Source organism: Etheostoma cragini, chromosome 1 (genome assembly GCF_013103735.1).
Source record: "Etheostoma cragini isolate CJK2018 chromosome 1, CSU_Ecrag_1.0, whole genome shotgun sequence".
Lineage (NCBI taxonomy): Eukaryota > Metazoa > Chordata > Actinopteri > Perciformes > Percidae > Etheostoma > Etheostoma cragini.
In genome coordinates, this window is record NC_048407.1 from 31,301,294 (window position 1) to 31,328,824 (window position 27,531).

Genomic DNA, 27,531 nt, shown 5'->3' on the forward strand with positions numbered 1-27,531 from the left:
CCCCCCCCCCCCCCCCCCCCCTTGGAATGAACTTGTAAGATACTCTGTCAGATTTTAAACTTGGTGAGTTTTGGACCTACTACCTACCTACAAATATAACATATCCAACAACAAAAATCCAAACTCTAAGCGGTTTCCAGATCAGTGTTAAGATCAAAGTGACGTAATCTGAGTGTCACTCACTAACTGACTGACTGATATGACTTTGGGACACTTTTGTCTGCTTTTGGCTTTGAACACAACACAGAAGTTCTGGTCGACTCAGATAAATCTGCTGGCCTTTACAGGAGGTAAACCTTACATGCTCTTGGACCACATTTAATCTCTGGAACAACTGAATTTATGTATTATGGTGTAATAATTAGGATAAAGTAAAAAGTGTGCGTTACCTCCCAAGGCGTGCTCTGTCATACTCAGACACAGAGACTCAAGGCGGTTGTTGATGTCTGGCTCCGTCACTGGTAACTGTAGATCTGTACAGTGACAAACACAAAATTGGAGCAACATCAGTATCAGTGATTACATTATATTTACATTAAACAGATGACAACACAGGGAAAACATGACTTGATCAAATTATTGACTTTCATCATAATACCACGCAGTTAGCTCCAGCACTGCTACATCAAAACGATGACTGCAGGGGGCTCTGACTGTGTGTGTGTGTGTGTGTGTGTGTGTGTGTGTGTGGGGGGGGGGGGGGGGGGGGGGGGGGGGGGGGGGGGGGTTTGAGACTGGATAGGGGACAGAATGTACATTCAGTAATTCAAAATATCATGTAATGTAATAGATGTTCTTTGCTTTGAACTGCATGGTAACATGAGACATCACTGTAATTGTCTCATAATTGTTATAACTTAAATAGTCTATGATTAATAAAGACAACAGAGCTGATAACTTGATATCGATCTACAGAATAGTGATGTGCAAGTCTTAGCCAGTATACTAAGTGACTGTTCCCCAACACAAACAAACATATGGCAGACAGCAGCTGACAGCAGAGTGACTTAATAATCAGACATACTGCACATTCTGGTTTAGTTAGTCACGTCCAAGTTTCCAATTGTTAAGATTATAATCTTATTATATAATATTTTTAATGGATGCTCATCACATAAATCAGACATTACACACGACTTAAAGCCCCCATTTTGCCTTTCATTCTTTTACTCTCAGTTGCTATTTGTTGCTGGCTGTCTTCGCCTCAACTGTGAGCAGGGTGGAGACTGTTTTGTAGAGGGTTGGGTTGAGGGTGGAGGGGGAGTATGTGTGTGTTGGGGGGTTGTATTTGGGTCACAGTTCAGCCTAGCAACCCCTTCCAGCCATTTAGTCCTTAGCTGAGTCTTCAACACAGGCCAGGCAGTGAAAATCCCTTGTGGCCAAAGAGAAAAGCTGAGTTAGGCCCGGTAGTCCACACTGGACTATTTATAGGCTCCAAATCCCTCCAACAACCCCCCCCTGCCACACACACACCCTCCACCCTTGTACACAGACCTTCGGCAAGACAAACACACTGAAGTAAACTCTACAAACACACTTGTTACTTCATCCTCTTGTTTTTTCTCTGCTGTGTCTCACTTAATAAGTCTCTTTATCCATCTGTTGGCAGAGAGAAAGACAGATTGCACATATATGCATAGAGTCAGAGGAGGGTGGGGGTCTAGCCTTTCAAATCAGTTACTCTGGCTGAGACCCAGCTACAGCCGCTCTCGAGGGCGACTGCTATGAGTGCATGACTCCGCAGAGTTGTCAAAGGAGAGATGGGGGAGAAAGAGGGAGGGAAAGTTAAGAAAGAGAGTGAGTCAGGGAGAGAAGGGAGGGAAGGAAAGTGGGCCGGAGAGCCATGTAGTCACTGCACAAAGAGCCTCATTGAGAGACTCCTCTGACTCTTTCCTCCCTCCCTGCCTGTCTCTTCCACATGCAGTCTCAGCTCTGCCACTCACTCTTAAAAAAAGAGCAAAAAAAAGAAAAAAAGAAATCAGTTTTTCCTCTTCATTCAAAAAAGAGGATATTTCTGGTGTGTGTGTGTGTGTGTGTGTGTGTGTGTGTGTGTGTGTGTGTGTGTGTGTGACATGAGTGGAGGAAGTCCCAGCTTGTCCTATTACTGTCCATTGTTCCTGTGGGACAAAGTCCAGTCAGCAGAGGCTACTAAAGGTCACTCTGCCTGGCGCCGATGGTTACCATGACCCGAGCCTGTGTGGACACTGTGAGTGGGGGACTTTCAGGGTGAGACCAGGCTGGGGGGAGATCTTTCACGATTAAAAGCTTGTGACAATAACTATGAGTACTTTTTCATTTTTTTTTTTGTTGAAATGTCATTTAGTCTTGCATAAAGACCAGTATATTAAATTCATAAGAGCAAACGACTGGGCAATAACTTCCATTGTGTTTTGGGAGAAACAATACATAAAAACATTCTTGTGCTAAAACAGGTTTTTCACCTCGATAGGAAGGAGAAAGTAAATAGAGCTAAAAGTCTCTATTTGCCCGTAGCTGCGCTACGGGATGTGTACATTTCTGCCTTTAAATTAAAAATAAAAAAGGAATAATTTGTTAAAAGAACAGTATATGTTACTGCAGATTTTGGCATAATTTTAGATGTGGTAGTTATAACTTGTCAATATTTAATACAGAATAAAAAGACTAAATACTTAAGTGTCTTAATTGGTAACAAATAACATTTGAAGCATGTCTCCCTGCGTTTCTTACCGGCTTGCTGGAACACGACCATGGTTTGTGGGTTGGTGTGAACCGGCAGGGAGCGGGTCCTCTGCACGGAGCTGTGGGTCCGGCTGGGCATGCTGTTGCTTCCCCCGGGGTTGGCAAACCAGAGACCCTGAGGACAATATTTTAACAACAGCATTAAAATTAACATGAAAACACCTCTGTAGGACTACATTGTTATGGTTGAACACTTATCTTCTAATGGCAGAAACTGAAATCTTTCCATCCAGTTTTATACATTTTCATGTATTATTATTTACTATTTACTCATCATTCCCATTCTCATATCTCTCTTATTTGTCATTCATTCATCGTTCTCTTTTTCTATTTCTATTCTATTTCAGAACTGTCCATAATGTTCATACTGTAATATAATATAATAACATTTATTTATCCCAGTATCTTTGCATCGTTCCACATTTTAATAATTGTATTGATCTCTTCATTGCACTCATGCCTCTCTATTGTTCTGTTTAGAATATGTATATATTGTGTGTATATATACTAGTGTGTATAATCTTTTGTTTTGGTTGTTTTTGTGTGTAAGCACAGTGTGAGCAACAATGCTCCAAAGAAAAATTCCTCGTATGTCCTCATACCTGGCGAATAAAGCCGATTCTGATTCGACATACTATTGTAGCTTCCGCTCTCAAAATGCAGTAACCAATCTAAATTTCCCATAGAATTTAGTTATTTCCCAGGATCGATAAATATTATCAAATTATCTAAAGGTGTCGCCAAATTCTATTTTTTTGTTTTGTATGAATGAAAGACTAATTTGGTATTGAAAAATAAAAATAATCTATGACTATTCACTAGCTTAAGCACAATGTACAATGTTGCTGAGTTGCATTGCATGTAGTGAATGTTCCTCGTGGTAACACGAATGTTAAATGTAGTTTTGAGCATATGCTGCATTCAGACTTTATCTTTTTGTCCACAGTTCTTTAATTGGAGACACAACACTTGTCCCCCAGGATGCTCTAACTTTAGACATTTTAATTGCTGTTGGATAACCTGGTTAATTAAATACTGACCTTTAAAAGGCAATATAATAATACATCATAATTTGGTGCACAAATTTCAAGTTCAAAGATCCTCTTCCTGCTGTAGGTGCATTTCAAATCAATCAATCAATCCACCTTTATTATAGAGCACTTTCAAACAACCAAAGTTGACCAAAATGTGTACAGCACTGCTTTCCACACATTGCTAACACTTTCACTGATCAAAGACATGCATGATATACGCAAGCTTGTAAGAAGTCTGGTGTAAGATCAAGGAAACCGCTTTTTCAACATTTTCACCCCCCAAGCTCCTGTCTAGATGTCTGGCCCACACCTAATGACAGTCTCAGACGCTCGCCACATGAATTCCTCACTGTAACCTGCCTATTATACCCCCAACACCACTACCACACGTCCCTCCCCTCACCTCTCTCCGTCTGACCCCCCTCTCGTGGCCCAGCAGTGCCATGGGCCAGGGAAAAACAGGAAATGCCTGCGCACTGTTCTCACTGCCTCGCTTTCTCTCTCTCTCTCTCTCTCTCATACACTCATATAAACGCTCTGTCTTTCATTGGCCCTCCTCCTCCAACACCACAGCTACCTCTCCCAAACTATGACTCATATATTTCCCTCCCCCCCCCCCTCCTTCTCTCCACATCCACACTACAGTCCCACACAAGAAGGTCCAGCGTAAGAAACTGAGGTATTTCCTGTCATTGTAAGGGATGAGAGAGAGAGAGAGTGGGAAAGAGAGAGGTTCCCAATGAAATGGGTCAGCCCAGACCAGAGTGAGCCAGGATGGGCCAGAAACAGCTCCGCAGCTCCTCCTGTTTCAGTGTTGAGCGCTGACGCAGCGCCTCTGGTATGTTGGGTGACCTGCTACGAGTTTCATCCACCTCATTTCATTCGTCAAACACCACCGCAGCCCCTTTTCCTAACCGCGCATTTTTTTGTCGTGAAATAAAAGAAAGTCTATTTCAGGCAGAATACGTGCTGAAGAAAGAATTCTGCTGCCCAGGTTATTGTAAACATCCTGGAATGTATTATTACGCATTTCAAAATGTTCCACCGTGAAGTCACGAACACCACTGCCATTCAGCTCTCCGGTCTCTACGTTCACACATGATAATAATCTTAAATAAAGCAATAAATTGATTAGTTGTTTGTTTATCTAACACAAATGCCAAATGTTTGCTGGTTGCGACTTCTCAACTGTGAAGGTTTTTCATTTGAGTTTTGGAAGGTTCGTCTGACAGAAAAGACTAGTTAATGATCTTACCTTTAGCTTGGGGAAACTATGGTGGGCTATTTATTTTTTATTTTTTACTACTTTCTTACATTTTCCAATTACTCCATGATATCACCTACATATGAAATCCATAATGAAGATAAACGTAGCTCTATAAAAGGTTTCAAATCGCTAATCTAACAACAATTCTGCATAATCTCATGCTATTTTAGCACCCTATATATTAAAATATGTAGTACATAAATACTAATAACTAGTAACACTCTGGATACTAAAATGCTTATCATATCCAGGAAATATGGGTAAACGGTTTATTCTCATCTCCCCTTGTTGGTTTAAATGTACTGCTGGTTAAACCACAGCACGCAACAATAAGAAAACACAAGCAAATAAACCACAAGCAGGGGACACTTTTAACTGATGCACACATGCCTCTGCCATTGGCGTTTTAACAATTTTAACACAGATTGTGTGTTTGAATATCACATATTGTACCTGTCTCCCCTGCTTGGGACCAGTGGGTGTGCTGCTGGAGCTGCGAGGTGTGGGTCCCAGCAACCCCCCGCTGCCCAGCAGGCCCAGCCTGGCACCCGGCAAGCTCCTGGAGGGCATCTGGAACTGGCGAAGGCTCCTCCTGGCCGACACGTTGCCCCCAACACAGCCAGCAGTGGGGAGCGAGTTGGACTGGCCGAAACGGCTGCAGAAGGACGAGACAAAAACGTGAGATACAGCTAAGCACCAGGATGGTCTCTGGTCACGGTAAGTTCTGTTAACAAAAGGAGCAGAGATGCATTCACTAGTGTTCACACATAAGGAGCTGAACAGTCAGGTAAAGTAAGAGATGCAAGATGAATTAAACAGATACTCCAATCTGAATGTAAAAACAAATAAAAGTAAGACATCAAAATAAGCAGCAAACGCTTTTGCAATCTTCATCACAACTGCAGTTTTTCCTCTAGTTTTATTAATACATACTTTTCTTGCCTGTATTTCTTGTGTGTTTACTTCTTTGTGTGTTTTTGTTTTTTGCTGTTCTTGAAGAAAATGCTGCTTCTGTAATAAGTAAATTTCCCCGTTGTAGGATGAATAAAGTATAATCTATCTATCTATCTATCTATCTATCTATCTATCTATCTATCTATCTATCTATCTATCTATCTATCTATCTTACTTACTGCTGTTTGTCTACATGTATGTTTTTTTTTTTTAGGCATAAACCTCTTATATGTGCGCCTGCTCTACCCACCGACCCAACCCGGCCCCAGTGTGTGCTTTTGTAGATGTATACAGTACATTTCAACAAAGGAAATAATAGGAGGAATCAGTAAACTACGTTTGGCACCATACCTTTCACCATGTGTGTATGTAAAATATACAGTAGTTGTACCATTATACACTACCCGCTTATTGGATTACTTACAGCCAGAAATCTGCTGTCCTTTCTTAAACCTGGATTTGTGTGGTAGCTTATTAAAAGGTAATGAGACTCTGATTTAAAGTTTTTGTTAATCACAGACAATAAAACCCAGGAAATGATAGCTAGTGCTAGTGTGTTTACCTCCTCTGCGGTCGGTACCCTGCTATATCGAGGAGGGTTTTCCTTGGAATGGACCGGAACAGCCTTTGGACCTGTTGTTTCCATGACAACAGCCTCTTCTTCTGTGTCTCAGTGAAAGACTGACAGCGAGGGGGAGGGGAGAACAGGGAGTATGAATCAGGGATGAAATGAGGCATGAATGGTGAAGAGCATGGCTGAGGATTTTCAGTTACTGTACATTGTGTCGCAACTAATGAGCCGAAACTTTCCTTCACATAAAAGTAAATCTAAAGCATGATACTGCACATTCAGGGGCCTTATTTTAACGATCTAAGCACGTGAAGGCGTGAAGCGCATGGCGCAGGTGGGTTATTGACTTTTTCAGGTTTTTTTTGGTGGTGCAATGGTGCGATCACTTCCCGCTGCCTCAAGATACTTTTTAAACAACGTGGGCCCTGGACAGTCTTAAAAATAGCAAAGACACTTGCATCAGGCTTTGCGCTGCGCCGGGTGCAAGATAGGGCCCTTAGACCATAAAATAATGAGACTGATATTATACAAAAAACATATGAGTTTCAGAGAGACAGAGAGATGTCTGGATGAGAGCATTCCTCTTAAACTAGCTAACTAAGCTATGATCCATAGTACATACCCCAGGTATTCTCACTCAAACTATTAATTTGATGAATTCTATCAACATTATAATTTTTTTAAAGGTTTCTGTAGGGGAATATAATGTTAATAATAAGGCTGAAAAATAATTATAATTATTATTTCATATAAAAATCAGATAGACATTTTTGGTTGATCGGTCTTCACTTTCAATACTACTGTGTAATACTGTGCATTGTATTCTGACTCTGAATTGCGTTTCTTGTGCTTGCCACTATAAAGTAATTTTTTACTTATGTCTGTGAAAAGCACTTTATAAATATATTGGACCCATTTACTTACTAAATGTATATAGGTTAGACCTACTTTGCGTTGACCAAATACAATGGGCCAATATTACATCACAGACGCATTAGCGATACCAGTAAAAATTAATTATGAAATCGCAATTCATAAAATTTCAATATATATTATTAGATTTGTTCATAGTCATTTCCGTAAGAGGGAAAAACTTCGAACATTGAACAATTAAAATTTTGTTATTTTGATAATAGGCTATAAAATGGCAGAAATGTGGGTTACTGGGAAATTATAAAAGGTATAGTAAAGCATGTTAATCCTATACACTTTTTGTCAAATTCAGCAAATATCTTCTAACGGTCACCTAGCTCTCTCTATTTTCTGTGTGCTCTGAAAAACAATGTGGGGTTAACACACAGGAACAGAAACGAAAAGAGTGCACGAGCCACAAAACACTATTCCACCCAATTGACAACAGGCAGCGGGGGGTTGTATTTGTTTGGCAATTGAGTTAAAATACCCAATTTCCCAAGAACTGACATCAGTCCTAAACATCCTGTAGTATCTGTTCCTAGTATATATGTACTGTATGTATAAGTGTTTTTTTTCCGGTGTTTTAGATTTTTCATTTTGTAATAAAAAGATTTTTTTTTTTTAAAGAGTCATGATATACAGTATGCTGTATTCCAGAGGGCATGGGTACCTCATGGATAAGGCACTTGTCGATGAGTTGTAGGTAGGAGCTGATGTTGTCCTCATCTGACCTCGACACCAGCAGCTGGGTACAAACTGAAGAGGATGGAAAATAAGGCATTAAAACAAAACATAACCTCTCAGTCCATGAAAACAATCTCGTATGAGTGCCGGTGCACGCAGCTCACCTTTTCCCATGACACGAGTAAACTGGCCGGGTATATCCCCCTCTGCGATGACACTTGTGCCTGACTCTGCCTCCCCTCCACCTCCACCAACCCCAGTCAGGTGGGAGCCGGGCGCTGCGCTCTTTCCCTCAGGGCTTAGCAAGGGGCGCTGCAGGGAGGCCTCGTCGCCGCCGCTGAAAGCCTTGATAGGCGTCATGATCATTTGGTGGAGCTCCTGTAGCGGGGCGCGCAGATTACTGCCCTCCAAAACATCCTGGTGGTTGCAAATGACAGGTGGGAAGAGGAGGGAGGGAACGTGTGGAGAGTAAGCGATGAGCAGATCAGACAGATTTGAAAGAATAAAGAGGACTATCTATTGAAGTGATAGATGTAGTGTGACAATTACAATGAAGAGGTCAAGAGTAAGAATTGCAGATTTACCTTACTTGGGTGAAAATTATCAATATAATCATACAAGACAATTCTGTTTACTTTTGACCTACATGCTGAATATTAACAGACTAACAGATGGGGGAGGCATCCCTGACCACACTGACATGTGATAGAGGAGAGAATAAAGTAATACAAAAATACATGCATGCGGTTTTGCTTCACTACTTATGTCCGCGTGCATCATATCAGCCTCCTCCCATCGTTCACACAGCAGCGCTCTACAAGAGTCTGTGTAAACCCAAAATACCAAGCAACAGGTGTCTTGTTTCCCCAGCTCTACCAATGCAGTGGTAACAAATTTCAAATGAAGCGTTGGTGAAAAGGTTAAGCCTGAATTTAGCTTGCCCAAGATGTCCCTCCTGTGGTGTGCCCTTGAGCGCCATTGTCTTGCTTTGAAGGCTGAATGGAAGGGTGAGCGGTGTGTTTAAATTCGGAGCCCAAAACTCTCCTTCCTGGATTAGGTGTTCCTTTAGCTGCCATCTCAGATACATAACACCTTCTCACTTTCTCTCACAAACGCACAGGAAAATGAGAAGGGTTGTCGTGGGGTGTTGATTAGCATTACAATCACCAGTAACGAAAATGTATATAAAAAAACTTCCAAATTCAAATAGTTACAGGTAGGACTAGAAGCTTTATGAGATTTCTTTGTCTGTAAAGATGAAGACGAGAAGTAGAGAATGTGGTATAGAGTGACAAACCTTTTCCAAGCTGCGAAGTAGGTTCTGCCTTTCTTTGAGCTTCAGAATGCTGATAACAATTTTGTGTCTTGCTCCTTTAGTGACCTTCTGTTGGAAGAAAAGGGTTTTGTGTCAAACATCTCCTTGCTCTTTGGCAAAACGCTGGTCTAAAAGACTGATAGCTATTCTTTGAGATAAATAGAAATGCAGTATACTATATGGTGTGAAGGTTCTTTCAAATTGGCCCGCTAGTTCTCTTTCTACAACAGTAAGGCAGATGTTTTTGGGGAAACTGTAAAAGCAGAAGATGTAGCCAGTGGAGGGCGGGATAAAGACTAATCTGCTCATCTTTGGTTGGGACAGAAGAAAGAGCTTATACTGATTACAACAAATTAATTTCAGTTGAGGCTAATGCAGCTTCTTATATGTCCCATGAAGAACTGATGCACTGATAATCCAGATGTTCCCAGATCAAGCCAATAGCAGTATACCAAATGTATTGTCACACATCTTTATCAAAGTTCAGCATGTCTCTCTGTAGCTGTGCATTATGTTCGGGCCAGACAAAAAGAGCTGGCAGCACCTGGAGGAAGTATACAGCTTCCCGGTGAGTGGTGTTAATTTTAGCTGCATCCTCCATTTCAAAATAAACTCACAGTACAAATAGAGCAATGGCTACATTAGTCTTCTACAATTTATTCCAACATTATTAACCTGGCGAAAAACTAGTTACAGAATTACACAAATACAACTTTTTCCATGCTAAGTTCTTGTTCTTTTTTATTATTATAAATTAAATTGAAATTAACTGTCCGTGTGTTTGTGTGTATATATATATAAAAACCTGTGCCTCTAGCTGTTCTTCGGTCAGTGACATCATCTCATCATAGGTCATTGTGGCGAATAGAGCGGCGTACTTATGGAGACGAAGACTCTTCAGCCACGCAGGAACATCTGTGGGGGGGGGGGGTGGTTGATTACCATTGCTGCAGACAACATACATTGCTTTTCTTTGTTGCCAGTACAAATATACATATTAATTAAATACATAATACATTAGTGGAGTGAAGCCTGGTGCTGGTTTGCTTGTTTCTAGTCTGGATCAACGGCACATTTTCAGGATAACTGCCTGAGATCCCATGCGTGGCTCGTGCCGGATGCCCCTCACCTTCCAACCTCGCTGTGTTTTGCCGTTTATCAAACTCCCTCTGCTTCAGGATACAACTTTGAACTAGCGAGCCACACGTTGAAAATGGCAAATTATTAAGAGAATTTAGGTGCAATAAGGCAGGCCTGCATGGTTCTTTTGGGGAATGATTGTAAAGATTTGCAAAGATGTTTACTAAAACTGGGACATTTTGGGAGCGATTGTTGGGATTGAAAAACCATCAGAACTGAGCATTGAATCGTTCTAGAGAGAATCTCGATGCATCTGTGAATTGATTATTTTTCCCTCCCCTATTTAATACTGTATGTGGTGTTTTTCTTTTGGTGGGGGGAGCAAATGTTCCAAATTCCTTCCCAAGACTATTTTACATAGTCAGCGTCTCTGCGTCCGCAGCTTAGCACCACCCAAGACCATTGTGCTTGGTGTAGAGTGTTTTGTTATCCTATACCAGAATGCATGTGTGAAGTAAGGTCAGGATTGTGAGGCAAACTTGTTCCCAACAAGCTGTCCCTTTTGTAAAACTCAGACAAACCCCATGTTTTCGTTGTAGGCTAATTCTGCCGCTCTGTATTCACATGAGGACTCATTTTGACTCACGTGCAGAAGCTTTTTAGAGCAAACAGGGACTTTTATGACTATGCAACCAGGAACTACGCTTAACTAAATTATAAATGCAACACTTTTGTTTTTGCCCCCATTTTTTATGAGCCAAACTCAAAGATCTAACACTTTTTCTATGTACACAAAAGAATTATTTCTCTCATTATATTGTTCAGAAATCTGTCTAAATCTGTGTTAGTAAGCACTTCTCCTTTGCCGAGATAACACACAGGTGTGCCTTAAGCTGGGCACAAAAAAAGGCCACTCTAAAATGTGCAGTTTTACTGTATCAGGGGTGTCTGAAAACCAGTCAGTATTTGGTGTTAGGGTTAGGCTTCATCAGTGAAGACAACACCTCTCCAAAGTGCCAGACGCCATTGAATGTGAGCATTTGCTCAAGAGAGAGACACACACACAGAGAGAGAAAGAGATGAACCCTTTCCCTAAGGCACACCTGTGCAATAACCATGCTGTCTAATTAACATCTTGATATGCTTTATCATACCTTAATAGAACCCTTCAGCTCCACTTCATAGTTAATTCGGCAGTATAAAACATAGGGTTTGATTTAAATTTTTAAATATTTACACCAAATGATGTTAACATTTGTCTCCTGTAATAGGATCCATTGCTCTCTAGCACTGCCTGCCTCTGTCTTACCCTAACAGAACATGGTATCTGCATGGAGCAGTTCAAAATAAGTCATTTTAATACTTTTTTTTTTCCAGTACCAAGTGTAGGTAATGTTTTAATGTTAAACTCCAAACACATTACTTCACTGTCAAATAAACTGTAATAACTTTGTTTCAACACTATGCAATAAGACGATGAAGGAGTGAGGACATGTAGCATCTACTTTGCGATAGTAGTTTTTTTAGGAAAATATACTTCTTTTAAGGGAAAGTATGTCTGAACAAAAAGGTGTTAAAAAGATCAACAGTAGTTTAATTGAACCTGCTCTGCATGGGAATTTCAACCGCGTGTGTGAATCAGTCGGTGGCATTCACTTTCAATTGAATTGTCCTTAGTGTACACCCATCCTTACTACTCACCCCTCATGCCACTGCCCTCATCATGGAAGGAACTGCGATGCAGACCTGAACCTCCTCCTAAACCAGCCTCCTCCAGATGCTCACTACCTCCACTGCCTGAGGAGGCAATGCTGCTCTGGGGTGAGAGAGGTGCGTGATCTGGGGCCGGGCCTCTAGCGGTCCGTAGGTCCTCCTGGGACAGCCAGACGTGGCCCAGAGGCTGGTTGCTGGGGCCGCTCATGGGAGGCGTGAGGGACACTGAGCGCTTCAGGGGACTGTGCTGCTGGCTGCCACCTCCACTCGTCAGGACTGCAGACAACAATAAGACAGGTAGGTGCAGGCTGTGAGATGGAGCTTAGCTAAAGGGGCTGACACACCAGGTAGACAGTTAACAACTAGTGGGGACAAAGCTTGACTCTGGCGTCGCCTTACATCTCCTCAAGTCGCCTGTGTCTTGGCCAAAAAAGTTGCACTTGAACAAACCGCAAGACTACAGTGATAGCCAATGAGCATGTATGTCCAGCGCCTGCGTGAGAGGATATACTTCTCCATGGCAGCAGACAACGGTAATCTATTTGTCATTCAAAAAGAGATACCCGATAAACCATTGCTATGATACAAACAAAACAGCACAGAGCCTACGGCCCCACTGCTTCACTCCCCAACAAGACGACAGCAGACACTGGGAGATGGCTAGCTGTCATCCATTCTCTTGGCAAGATGTCCCCCTGGTGTGGGGAAGCGAGGGAACCGAGCAGCCTGCTGGGACCGACTGGCAAGTTAGCTTGCTTGCCAGGGGACTCAGTTCTCAGTCTAGCACCAACTACGGTGCAGAGGGAGAGAGGTCTAAGATGTTTAAATTAAGTTTAATGGGATGGGACATTACTCAATTAGCTTATTTTGTAATGTTTAGGCATATAGATATTTTAGGAGACACGTTTATGATGAAATAAATATACCTACACAAGTAGATATGTATCTCGTTATACATTTGCCCTTCACCCACCTATGCCTGTCTTTTACACAGCAATGCAAAAGCACATTTTGTGTTTCGCGTATAGTAACGGCAGAATTTCTAAACACTGTATTTGTCTGAGAGAACTAGAGACAGCTGGAGCAAAGAGGCTGCATCTGCCAGGTAGTGAACACACAAAACGTTTCCTGAGATGTTCTTTGTCGGCAACTGCTGCCATCCAGACATTAATAAACTACTTCTCTTAAACAGACAGCCTTCTTATAGTCTTAGATCTATAACTACTGCAAATGTATGCTCAACAGTTAATTTATTGAGTTTCACCAAAGCAACTAAGAAAAAAGCCATACTCACTCACATATATTCACTTGGTCTATAATCTAAATTTGCCCCTTCCCTTTCTTGTTGGTTTTGAAATTATGTGCCAAACACCTCCCGGATTAGGATGAAACATATCACTGATGTTTTACAAATTATTTTATCCTGTACCAATAGCAATAGAACAAGTCCATTACCAAAACATCTGCCTGTATGATTAACCTTCCTTTCTCCGGCTTCTTCTCTCACTTCATTTCTGTAATTAAAATAATAATAATTAAAATCTGTGCTCAGGAAGAACTCATGATGGGGGCTTAATGGGGTCAAACCAAGTTAACTGTTACAACTGAAATCCCACTATTTTGAAATCCATAAAAGCAGCTGTAAGATCACAGATCTATCCAGCTAAAGGAGGTAAACTGAATAAAAAGGTGCAGAGCCAGATAGCTTTTTGTGTCGCCACTCCGACGGGGTAAGCTGCCACCAATACCCCAGGCTCTCCTATATGCGGTCCTCTTTCTGTTGGCGCTATGTATAGGACTTCATGGGCCCCGTTTAAAATAGGTGCCCAGCTACCATTACAAGTTCCAATCCCTAAATATTAGCCATTTTCCCTAAATACAGTCTCCCACAAAGGCTGCCTTACAAGGGATAGGATGGGTGGTATGTGCTGCTGTGGCTTGCACTACGGCAGAGTATGGGTGGGGTGGGGTGGGGTGGGGGGCAAGAGGATGTGGTGTCAGTGGCACACAGGTTGATGTGGCTGGACAATTATACTCCTGTAATCACCTTCATGACCAGATGATCAGTGTGTTTAGGGGGGCTGGCTAAGTAATAGGTTTTATGTCAATGTTGGATATTTATTGATCAAAATTATCACTGTATTCATTGCTTAGTCACACCTATTTTGATTGGCCCGTTGAGAAGCTTTGATGCTAAAAAGGATTAAAAAAAAAAATCTTTCTTCTTACTTTGCACACAACTAAATATCTACACATCTATTCAACACTCACTTTCATTTGTTGGGAAAAGCATCTGCTCAATGGGTCCACCAATCCTGTGCTGGCGGCTGGGGTAACTCTAGTTTATCAGTTGTGAAATCCTGAGGTCTTTTGTGTGGGCCTGAAGCTGCTAGCAGTCACAAATATAAGGGGATCTTTCTTGGAGCAGTGAGCAGGGCTTTAAATGTGTCTTTATTTATAAACCCTCAGCTGTTTCTTTCATCTCCCAGAAAGAAAAAAGAAAAAAACAGAGCCCTTGCATTCTTGTCTGGAAATATCCTGCTCTGACCATAGTTATGCTCAATTTCAACAGCCCTGCCCTCTCTGTGTGTTGTCTTCCACCTCACACAACCTCTGTAGTTGCTATGTGGGCTGTTCAGAGTGTATTTACTGTGTAGAGGCTATTTTGTGTGCTCGGGGTGTATTTAGTGTGTTTGGTAACTTTAGAGTGCACAGAGTATCTTTATAATGAAACCAACATTTGAACCAGGTTTAAATAAGCAATTTATTTTTTGTGCTGCCAAATGCTATACCGGTGTTCTTTGTGTTTAATGTCAATTATTATCATTAAACAAATAATTATAATTTTAAAAAAAAGGGAGAAGCTTAAAGACCCTAGTGTGAAATTGTGCCATGGCGCAGGCGATCAAGTGGCGATCCCAGACAGAGAAGCTATCATCAGGCCAGAGTAGGTGGCTGTAATCACTGAGGTGTTCTCAGATGGTTTACTGGTTTTGGCTACCTTGACTTTAGAAGTACACAAGCCAGTCTGGGGTTGATAAGCAGCCCACCTCCCTTCCTTTTATGTTACTTAATAATTTGCCTGGTTTAAATCAATTCTTGGTAGGTCAATCCCATCTTTAAGTTCATAAGTTAATGATGGCACAGTATAAAAAACTTTAAGGTTGATTTTCAGGGCAATTACACAAGTCAGTCAATGATAACATGTATGGAGCAAACAGGTGAAAACCCTTGATGGACAACTTTATATTCGGTGTATTGGCCTATCATTTTGCAGTGATGCTGGTTACCTACAGTGTGTAAATCAAGGTTTACAGTTACCCGTCTGTCAACAGCTCTCTATCCTCATGATGACACTAAGTATTGTTTAAAATAACAATAATAGGCGGGGGGTGCCCGGATAGCTCAGTTGGTAGAGTGGGCGCCCATACATAGCGGTTTACTCTTCTACGTAGCAGACCCAGGTTCGATTCCGACCTGTGGCTCTTTGCTGCATGTCATTGTCCGTCTCTCTCTCCTTTCACGATTTTAGCTGTCCTGTCAATAAAGCCCTAAAAATGTCCAAAAATTAATATAAATCAAATAAATAAACAAACAATAGGCGGAAAGAAGGAATGAAAATACCAAAATGGACCAGCGTTACAAATGCTGGTGCTCTTTTAATATTTAGATATTTTAAAGGGCATATTATTACCTTACATGTGTCTATTTTTATTATTAAATCACATTTTTAAAAGTTGTTGCAGTCATTTTACACGTACTATTATATTACATTATTGTATCGTTACATTACTGAGTGCTACACTGTGAGAACCAACCGCGCACGCTGACTTTATAACTACTGTATGTGTTGCTAAAGCACCACATAGTTAGAAATGAGCCGAACACAGTACAAAGCACACAATCGATTATTTGCCATCTAATAACCCTTGTGTTGTCCTCAGGGTCAAATTTGACCCATTTTCAAAGATTTTGATAACAGAAATATGGGTTTCTTTCAAGCAAATTGCCCAAATATACATGTGTGCATGTATGTTGTATTGAACCAATACAACATTTTAACAAATTAATGATTACTTCCATAGAATTTTAGGGTGCTTTATTACATTTTTATAGCATTTTGAAAAAATGAATAAATGGTTTCAAAACGGTATCCTGAAACTAAACTTTGAAATTCTGTATTCCACTTAACATCCTCTGATCTTTACAATTAGTCCAAATAATTCATAATTTCAGCTTTTTTTAAACTAAAAAAATTTGGTATGTCATAATAATCAGGTTTATTGACCATGAATTAAGTGTCGGGAAAAAGGGGTACAAAAAGTAAAGAATAAAAGTGTTAAATATGTTTGGTTCTTAATGTTTTTAAGTTGTTGGTTCTACAGGAAGACAACACAAAGGTCAAATAAATTGCCAACTATTTCATAATTGATTATTTGGTTTGAGTAATTTTTTAAGAAAAAAGTCTGACTGTAGCTTCTTAAATGTGAATATTTTGTGGACAAACCAATACATTTCAGGACATCCTATTGGTCTTCGGAAAACACTAATCAACATTTCTCACCAATTTCTGACATTTTGTAACAACTAATCAAGGTCAGTTAGTTGCAGCCCTAAACTATACTTACTAGCGTTACCGCCTCCACCAGTTCCAACTGTGTTGATGGTTGCCGGAACAGAGGATGATGGGTAGAGAAGGAGGTGCCCGTTCTCACAGCTCTGCTGCTGCGGGTGCCAGCCCCCGCCCAGCCCTGAATCTCTGGAGCTCTGCCAACCGTTGAGGCGGTCGTCGGAGCCGTAGCGCTGGTGGTGATGCAAGGAGAAGAGGTTGCCTGATGAAGAGGTGTTGGTGGAGGAGGAGGATCCTGATGAGGAGAGGGTGGATGGAGGCGTGGATTGGTGGTGGTGGTGCGGCCCAGAAGGAGGAGGCCTTTCCAGTGAGTCTCCCCGAGCAGCAGCCCTCTCCTCCAGGTGGTTGAGCCAGAGTGCCAGGGCAGAGCGGTCCTCCAGGGAGGTGGCTGGGTGGATGAGGGCATAGGACAGGAGCTGGCGGGACTCCTCCAGGTGACGGCCATGCTCGATGGTGTGGGCCAGGATGCGTGGCAGCAGGCGCATGTACTCGCCCTTGGCTTCAACGTTGCCGGGTTTGAGCAGCGGGAGATGGGTAAGGACAAGCGATATGACCCGCTCCTTAGACTCGCCTTGCCACTGGCTGATCACCCCTGTAGGTGACAAAACACAATAGGTATTACAAACCCAGAACTCACTACTTGTTTCTACAGTGCTCAATAGAACATCAAACTTGTGCAGAGTATGACTACTAAGTGTATGGCCGCTTGGATTTAAACATCAGCGTATCATCATGTAACCAGTCAATTGTGGGTGACCCTGACAGACCTGATGGACCACAGTTGTGGACTGAAAAATGTTGGATACCTAATCTAAGATTTTAGCTTCACGGTATCTGAGGTGGTTGCAAAGGAGAATGTAATTGATGGAGAGACAGACAGATTAGTGAACACATGTTTGGTTAAAATAGAAAACACAAAGATGATGTCAGGCCCGCTGCATCGTCTACCTTCTCTAAACAGCCAACTCTGTAGGCTGCTAATGGTGGCAGTACAGTTCTATACATAACCCAGAGGTCATGGAGCTCTATTGTTGTCCAAGTCAGTGGGCCATTAGGAGCCCATTCCTATCATCTTGGACCAGGGCTATAGATATCAAATGGTCAGTGTGACGACTTTGGACAGCCACACAAATAGAGACAGGACGCAGGTCGGCTTCACTTCCTGCCTGGGAGATGTGTCTGTGTGAATTTGACCACCACGGTCATCCTTAACCTGTAAGGATCTTGTCTCTAAATCAGACATATGACCTTAAACTACAAAACACATCCAAAGATGTCCCAATGTCAAAGTCTACTTGATGAAGATGTAAGGGCCTGGCTGACTTTTTGGCTTTCAGAGGCTGTTTCAGGCACAGATTACAGTGCAGAAGTTGAAGATGAAGTGAAGATATTGGTAACACATGAAACTAGACAATCTAAGGAACCCGATGGTACCAAGGGGGCTATAGAATGCTTTAAAGTTGGGCTAATTTTGGTGAGGGAAAAACTAGCATGGCCATTTTCAAAAGGGTCTCTTGACCTCTTACCTCGAGTTATCCAAATGAAAATGAGTTCTACATGTACCCACGAGTTTCTCCTCTACAGACATGCCCACTTCATGCTAATCCAATGCAGTTTCGGCACTTACCATGCAGTTGTTCACATACAGTGTAAATGTGTTATTTGTTGCCTATTCTAAAATGATGCATCTAAATATAAATTACATACTGGGTTCTTGGAATTGAGTAAATTGGGTATGACTGGAAAGCTAAGACTCTTGTGGATTTAATGAAAGCAAATTAATTAATGTGTGATGGTGTTAGTCCCTATAGCAGCCATTTCAATTGAGTGATAGATTTGAAACTTGTGTCACGTATATGACCTGTTGAGAGCTCTAGGATAAACACAGCCTCATGAAACTGTACAACCACAAACTAGAAGACCTACTGTAGGTCATTCATAGGATATATGGCTCTATGTCATAGGCATATTGACCATAAGGGGGTATTCTCAGAAGTTTCCAGAACAGAAGGGTTCTCCATCCAATCACCAAAACATGCAAAATTTTGCAGAAATATGCAAATTTCAAAAGTGTATGATACAAAATTACAGTATTGAACTTTCTATAATGTTCACCAAGGTCTTGGTGTCCTCTAGTGGTATTTGGAAATGAATTAGACATTTTTTATCAATTCTTGAGTAGTGAAAAATAGTTAAATTGTGCACCAAATCTGTTTAGCAAATAATATAAACCAAAAACGTCTGCAATGCTGAGACATGCGAGGCGTAATGTACTAAGCTCTTATACACTTTCATGATTTATTTTAAATAGATTTATTAATATTTGTTTGTGATTCATGACTAGAAAAACTTGACAGTGCTGAGCTGAGGTTCTCATCTATCAAACGCTGCTAAAGGGCTAAACAAGGTTGACATTCATGTCATCCCATTCACTATGAGCAGGATTGAGGGATTAAATAATTCAGGTTTGTGCCTACTCACAGCATGGAACGGACCGTTTTATACACACGTTTATGCATACAATCTTGTGAACCTCTAAACACTTCTTTTCTGGTTTGGTTCAGTTTGAAATTTTATTTAACTATAAACTAGTGCTGACAGTTTCTGCGCATGTGCGAGTCTCAACAAAGATAGAACAGAAGTGAGATGCCTCACTCTGTAGCTAAAACAGAGAGCTCAACACACAGGGTGAAAAGAGGAGCTGCGGAAATGTGCAGTACAACAAAAAAAATGGTGTTTTTTGAAAATTAACCATGTAAACATATTCTGGTACACCCACAAAACACAATTATGAACCTGAAAATGAGTATAATATGGGCGCTTTAATATCAACCTCCTGTACTGAGATGAAATTGCACATAAACACAGTAAAATGTATACGTCTCAGCAGCTTTAATTTAGTCTTCTGTCTTTGATATTGTTTAGATGAACAGAGGCGATTGTGTTATATACAGGACGTGAAACCCCGACCACCTGCCAAATGCGGGCACATTTTTTGCAATTTGTGTGTAACGATGTCAACTTCCCTGTCACCCCATAAGAATGTGTGTCCCAGCCCAGGATAGGAAATTATGCCTTTATGCTGGATTATCAAGGCGGGCCCCCCTACTACAGCACCTGATGATGGCGCAATGTCCACGAGTAGGCTAACATGAATAGGACAGGATAGGATCATAGAGACATAGCAATTCCTGTTTTTCACCTTTATGAGGCAAAAATAAACTGGCAGGTAAAAGTGAATGTGGCCGGTGGTCAAATAAGTTAACTTCAGGCCCTGGTTATACAGTTTATACCATCAAGTAGGGGTGTGAATCTTCACTGGTGTCACAACTTGATTACGATTATCCTATCTACAGTTCTAATCGATTCATATCATTATATTTTGCTACACGTGGTTTTCATCAACAACTTACAGCAGTCTGATATATACAGTATTTGAACTCCGCTATTTATTGTATCTGCTTCCTGAATGTAGCGAAATCTGAACACAGCAGACAACAAGCAAAAGGCAATAACAAAAAATGCAGCAACTGGAAAATCAACAAGTAACATCATTAGGCAATAATCTATCATGGTCTGTCACTGCATCGATCCAGAATCGCCCAGGTCGCCATCGCAAAACATCGATGCAACAATTCATTTCAAGACCTTGCTTCCAACAAAATGGGCATTTGTTTGAAGAAAAGACCTTCAGGTCCATGTCGGTGAATGCGTAACATGAAGGGGCAAGACAAAGGGAAGTTGGCCAGGCTGTCCCAACGCTCCACAGACAGCGGAGTAAGAGTGACATGGAGCACCAGGAAAGGGGAGCTGGGGGAAGACTGCGGTAGAAACTAGTTTAAGAGGGAGGATTAGAACATAAATTTGAAGGGAGCAAGATGTGTGAGGGGAGCCAGGGAGTTACTCCCCTTTGCTCCAGGGATGATGTAATCCTTCATTCCTCTGAATGAGTCAAGCCTCGGTCCATCAGAGAACAGGAATTGTTCCATGATTAAAACTCATTTATTTCCAAATAACTGGAAAACATTAAGCTGTAACACAGAAACCCTGATACATCCTCGAAAAACACTTACAGAAGCAGTGGTGCACTGCCAACTTTTAAAGGTCCCATGACGTGGTGCTCTTTGGATGCTTTCATACGGACCTTAGCGGTCACGTAATACCATATCTGAAGTCTCTTTCCCAAAATGTAGCCTTGGTGCAGAATTACAGCCACTAGAGCCAGTCCCACAATGAGCTTTCCTTAGTATGGGCCATTTCTGAGTCTGTAGCTTTTGAGGGGAGGCTGGGTGTGTGGCCTTGACCAACTGCCACATTGCTTGTATGAAAGCCATTATCTCTCTCTCTTTCTTATGGGTGGGCCAAATTCTCTGGGGGGGGGGGGGCAAAGAAGAGAAAGGGGGGGTAACCTTGCCCATTATGAGGTCAAAAGGGGCAAGAGTCCAGCATAAGAGCAAGATACCCAGGTTTACACCTATCACCATTTCTAGCCACTGGGGAACCATAGGCAGGCTGGTGGAATGCATATTAATGTTAATAAACCTCATAAAGTTACATTTTCATGCCATGGGACCTTTAAAGATCTCAATTTTTCTGCTGACAGTAAAATGTTTTCAGCTTTTTTCACATTTGTAAGACAGTATAAGTTTGCTTACTCCACCAGAGCTCGGTAATGAAGAGGATCATTCATGTGTATCATTAGAAAAACAATTTGGAATAACTTTGCAAATAATGGCCAACACTACCAGCATTTTAGAGGTTCTCCCTATGCAATGCAATGTCACACCATTTTGGACCAATATTTTCAACATATAAGTGTCTAAAACGTTGGAAAAGCTAGAACAGATAAATTAATAAATAAATAACATTAAAAAAGATTAACGACAAAACTTGCTAAAGAAGTCCACTGGGGACCAACAGCAACCATTAGGTTTGAGAAAAGTCATTCAGTTGGTTTTAATGCTCACTTGACTTTACATTCATTCTGCTTATATAGTTATCTTTGGAGGAAAGGAGGTACAGCTATTAGCAATTAATGCAATTAAAGATTAAAAGTCAGAAAAAAAGCCTTTGTGCATAAAGAAGCTAGTTCTATCTTCCTTGAATAAATACTTTTAAAAACTAAATCCAAAGAGAAGGACTGGATAAAGGTTTAAAAAACTCAACAACCACAAGTCAGGAAGCCACTTCAGGCTTATTGAAGGCCTGCACGATTAATCGTTAAAAAATTGCAGTCACGATTCACCCTGTACACGATTTTTAAATAAATTAACTTTTTTTAAATGACTGATTCTCATTTAATTACTATAATTACAGTACTACTTTCTTCTGAGTTTTAAACAGACTGTATACAATAGGGTTTAAAGCACAATGCTTCTCTTCATTGAAGCCTCTGTGTTTACAGGCTTGTGTTGATGTACAATGTGTTATAGGTGCCAAAAGAAATCTATGTTTGGTACTGCCAACTTTGGTTTGTTTTGTCACGGTCAATGTGTGCAATAAACATTACACTTTGTGACAGAAAAAATCATGGCAGAGAACTGTGATAGCAATTCTAAGCTGAAGAAATTGTGATTCATATTTTCCCCCTGAATCGTGCAAGCCTAGCGACAAATACACAGCAATAAACGTATCGCAAAAGACATTCAGAGATATTTCTAACAGTAGAAATACAGTGGTGCCATTTATATTCAATTCAATGTTCAACGTGTTCAATACAAGAATATTGGAAAGTTTTTCCTTTCATTTGTTTAAATTCAACAAGTAAGTTGTTGCATTTTAGCAGAATACTAAAAGCAGCAGAAATGCAGAACTGAGTACACGTTAATATCTGTTTATGTTTCATATCGCACAGCCCTAGTACATATTATAACAGTCGTAGGGGCTTTCACACCTACCTTGTTTGGTCCGGGCCTTCGGACTTTTCAGTTTGAGCCGAACCAAAATTACACGTGTGAAACCCCCCCCCGGACCAAACAGACGAAATTTGGTCCGACCAAAAGAGGTTGTGCTGGTCCGGATCAATTTGAACCGTGGTCCGGTTTGTTTATATTGTGAAAGCCTTTTTTTATGGTTTTGGATTTACAGACCACATACAGAAAGCTGCGCAACCAAGACCTGGCAGGCTGTCACCGCATTATAAGACCGGGAAGCTCCTTTAGTGCTTAGTATGTACGTGAGAGAGTGTGTGACGGGGAACGAGCTCAGAGCAGACAGCAGTTGAGAACACATCAGCAGTTTACTTGTTAAGCGGTAGTTAACGTACAGTGTAGGTTTCCGTTTGTCTTTGAATAAACGCTGCATAAAGAAAGTCCTGTGTCTGTTGCTTCTCAAAATCGGATCAAAACAGAAAGAGCCACGGCAGTAGGGGACAGCAGCACTCAGTTCAACAAACTTGAACCTTGGTCCAGACCGTGGTTCGGACTTTCAAGAGTGAAAGCCTCCTTATCCACACCACACAAAAAAACAATTTAAATTCCAAGTGGACAATTTAAGAAGGTTTCCCCATGAATGTCACACCCCCATTTTAGCATGGTAACTCCCATTCTGAGTCTTGAGAGTGCTGCTAACCTAATCCAACTGGAATAAAAATAATGAGTGTAAACTGAAGTCACAACTCTGCTACTCTAGTACTACCAACACCTCCTTTCCCCCATTAGTTCTTTGTTTCCTAATCAAGTGTCACAGTGAACTACACAGGAACCTGAGTCTACTAGCCCACCTCCGCAACCGAAGTGAATTAAGCGCCCAAACAATGTGCCATGACTGATAAAACCAGTCCAACAGACTAAACAACACAAAACCTAAGTGAGAGAAAACCAATGCGAGGTATTCAACGAGACAAAGGATGTTAAGTTTCTTTCATGCCAGACAGAGACTGGGACATGTTGGGAACTGATGAATCACATCAGCATCATTTAGAAGCAACACTGAAAAAAAATATTGTCAGACATACACAAACACTAAAAACCTCAGACAGAGGGAGTCATTTGTTCGCGGGCTGACACAGCATTTCTCTGCTGGTGAACTCTGTGCCACTCTGCCCAGGCACTGCCCTCTGACACCCTCTCTGGCACCAGGACAAGGGTGCTGCTTTAATCACAGCCCTGCCTTATCCAGTAGAACCCCTCTTCTGTCAACCACGCAGTAAAGCACCCACTTTTTCATCTACAACCTGGACACCTTGTCTGTATTGAAGAAAGTACAGAAACAGAGAGTCACTGCGTTAAGACGAGAAAATTGTCCAGGTCAATCTGATAGTTATTCCTAAGGAGAACAGGAGAGCTTTGAGTGGTTTTAGAAAAAGTTGATGTAAATGTTCAATGGGGAAAAACTTCACATGAAATAAGATGCCGAGCTGCCAAGTTTTGTCACTACACTTTGTAACAGGCAATGGACGTAGGTCACTTGTTGAACATGACTCCCATGGTGCCCACATCCAGTCTGATACACAGATAGATCTGCTGCTGCTCATCTCATAGGACAGCTTAAAACTCCAGCAGGGGATGGATTAAAGTAACACGCCACCGTTTGTTGACTTATGGCTACAGTCTCCCCTAGCTGCCGATCAGAGCATTTTTTGTCTCAGTGCTTGTATTGTTTTAGTCCGGTGCAACACCGGCAGCACCGCCGCTAGTTAGCTTTGCGTAGTAAATGGAATCCTATGTTGCCGGTTAGCATGTTGTGATTAAAAGTGAGCCAACAACAACAACAAAAATTGAATTACTTATTGTGGCCTGCGTATTCACAACGAGTACAAAGAGCAATGCAGATTACGACTAGACAATTTCCTAGGTAGATATACTGTATATTGGGTGGAAGCACAGCCGAAGCACTGCTACATGGGCGCAAAGATCACAACAATATCTATCAATACTGTCCACCAACGTGAACAACACACAGCTGAATGCATCACGTTCACTCTCATTCTGCAAGGGTGGTTCAATCCCATCCTGGGGGGCACTAAAGTAGAAGTACACAAGTCAGTTTTGAGGGAATGTGGGTACCTAAAGCTCTTCTTGCAAAATATGATATTACATTGAAGATGGTCACATCCTTTGAAAAACCAGAGAAATGTGACTAGGTTAACAAAATCAGGCATCTACGTATGTGGAAAAGCAAGGCAGTCTCTTACTGACATTTTAAACACAGACTTGACTTATACAGTATGACTTAATATTGACCAAGATTCTCAGAGCAGCAGATGCTCATTCGGTTTAATTTTGACCCTGAGCTAAAATACAGCGTGTCTTCTTCCCATCCGACTCTGTGATCACAAAACACAAGTGACAGTGGTAGAAACAATGAGACAGTTTTAGCTCATTTGTTACACATGTTATGTGAAAACACAACACAGTGGACAGACGGACACACACACACACACACACACACACACACACGCCTAACCATAACCTAATTCTAACCCTAAAACCAATTCTTAACCCTTAAGTTGTGGGGTCCATTATTTTGGCCCCATAAAGCTGTCCGGACCCCACAAATATACTGAACTCCCAGTTGTTGGACCCCACAAATACAGTTAAACAAGAAACACACACACACATACACACACACACACTTTGTTAGACACATGATTCCTCTCGTTCTAAATATAGATGGGTCAACAGCACACAAAGCCACAACAAGGCAGCTAGCACAACAGTTAAGAGCATATTAGTGGTTAGCAAAGTGACACATTAACTTCCAATGACACAGCTTTATGTGTGTGTAAAGGAGAAGGAGAGAGAGAGCGAGAGAAAAAGAGAGAGAGAGAAAGAGAGAGAGAGAGAAAATGGGGAAAAGTGTGCATTTACACTTGACCTCAACTCACACCTAAAACAAATGTCCATATCAGCCACTATGAAATTGGTTGGATTGTGTGTGTTGATTGCAAGGTTACTACAATAAAGTTTGGGGTTTTGAGCTTAAAGTGAAGATTAGATGACTGATTTTGGTTAGGGGTAAGATGAAGCTAAAGCTGAGGTCTAATGAAGATGGCTTCTGTTTACGGAATGAATTTAGTCCATGGAAAATCCATACACCTCTCTGTATGTCCTCTAATCCTCTGTCCTGTGCTTCTGCGGTTAGCAAAACAAACATGAGACTGGCTCACTTTGTTCCACTGCCGGCAACCTGCTATTGCCATTGTTGATTCAACACCACGTCCGTTGCAGTGTGTTCCCTTTGCCAACCGGAGGACAGCAACCCAAGAGAAAGCGAGAGAGAGCTGGCCAACAATAAACAGAGAAGGGGGCCTAAATTAGGAAAACCACCTACCATTGAGACCAATATGAGCTTACTGGAAAACACCAAGAGAGATAGAGAGAGACATGGCTGGAGGAGATGGAAGAGGAATTAAATGTCTGTACAAAAGCTCTTGGAACAACCCATTACACAAACTCACATACAGTCCATAAAGCAAGACGTCATGGTTTAGACAAAGGCCCAGACAGTATGGGGAAGGAATTTGGAAAACGTAGTTTATACAACTAAGAAGAAGTTGTGAAAGGAGAAAAAGGGGGATAGGGTGGGTCTTCCTTGAAGAGAACAAACTTAAGACAGACAGAGTAGAAGATGGGTGGAGTGAGGGGGGTGGGACAGCGTAGAAAGAAAAAGTTTTCTACTCCTGCTTTCCGAGTGGATTCTCCAGCTCAGCAGTGGGGAATGTGCTGGCATACCACAGAGAGCTGCAGGTGAAGAATGCAGTGATTTCTAACAGATTTACAGTTGCGCTCCCACACACAAGTCCTATCCCTACTAAAACTCTTCTTAAAACTAAAAAGTAAAACACGGCTTTTTCACACCACATTTAATGAGCCACAGTATCCAACATCCAGTCGTTTACACAAAACACAGGCATGTGATGCTGGTCAGCCAATGTGGCACATGACTGAGTTGATGGTTGATGTCTATAGTACACTTGTGACCCTTTACCTATTAGGTTTTTCTTCCCATAAGTATATATTGTTTTAAATTGAGACCGAAATAGCAGATAACCTGCATTATATTTCAAATAAACTATTAATTAAAGCATTATTAGAAAAAACAAACAAACACACACACACAATAGCCAAATAATGTGTCTTGTTCACTGTTGTTATTGATGCAACCCCCAAAATGGGGAGTAAGTGTGGTAGCTTTGGCTAACAATAAGTTAAGTGTCTTTAAAATCTGTAGAGAACATATATAGTTTATGTTAGAGAAAGAGTAAAAAAATCAGAAAGCAAAAGGTAGACCAAAAGAAGCAAAACAGACAGAAACCAAAACAAATAAAGTGAAATAAATCAAAATAACTAAAAGGAAAAAAACGGGCTACAACACAAGACCAAAGATACAAAACAGAAGAGGATATCAGGTTGTAATAACAAAGAAGCAAAACTGCAAAAAAACTAAAAAACTAATATTAGTTAAGAAGACACACAAAGGAGAAAGAACACAAAAAAAGAAGTAGGAAACGGATGAAAAGCAAAAAAGAAACAAAACTAAATATATGATGGAAACGATCTAATACTACATGCTGCATCGCCCCACCCTGAAAGAGAGAGAGGAAAATGAGAGTCCATGTCCTGACAAGAACAAACACACACACACACACACACACACACACACACACACACACACACACACACACACACACACACACACACACAC

The 27,531-nt window shown here is 41.2% G+C and overlaps 1 protein-coding gene and 1 long non-coding RNA gene across 7 annotated transcripts in view; one reads left to right on the forward strand and one right to left on the reverse strand.

The window, feature by feature from the left end:
• Positions 1 to 27,531, reverse strand: part of samd4a (sterile alpha motif domain containing 4A) — a 52,679-nt gene that overhangs the window by 6,609 nt on the left and 18,539 nt on the right. The window contains exons 2-11 of one of the 6 annotated variants that reach the window (XM_034860558.1): positions 16,883 to 17,476; positions 12,243 to 12,530; positions 10,273 to 10,376; positions 9,444 to 9,527; positions 8,311 to 8,563; positions 8,133 to 8,218; positions 6,539 to 6,657; positions 5,476 to 5,677; positions 2,710 to 2,836; positions 390 to 473 (exon numbers count right to left, since the gene is read on the reverse strand). In XM_034860558.1, the coding sequence (XP_034716449.1) occupies positions 390 to 473; positions 2,710 to 2,836; positions 5,476 to 5,677; positions 6,539 to 6,657; positions 8,133 to 8,218; positions 8,311 to 8,563; positions 9,444 to 9,527; positions 10,273 to 10,376; positions 12,243 to 12,530; positions 16,883 to 17,476 (1,941 nt within the window). Of the gene's footprint in view, positions 1 to 389; positions 474 to 2,709; positions 2,837 to 5,475; positions 5,678 to 6,538; positions 6,658 to 8,132; positions 8,219 to 8,310; positions 8,564 to 9,443; positions 9,531 to 10,266; positions 10,377 to 12,242; positions 12,531 to 16,882; positions 17,477 to 27,531 lie in introns of all 6 variants that reach the window. The other 5 variants (XM_034860463.1, XM_034860388.1, XM_034860302.1 and 2 more) reach the window with 5 other exon arrangements.
• LOC117942072 overlaps positions 18,806 to 27,531 on the forward strand; it is an 18,017-nt gene continuing 9,291 nt past the window's right edge. The window contains exon 1 of the long non-coding RNA XR_004656062.1: positions 18,806 to 18,815. This is a non-coding gene — a long non-coding RNA (uncharacterized LOC117942072). The remainder of the gene's footprint in view (positions 18,816 to 27,531) is intronic.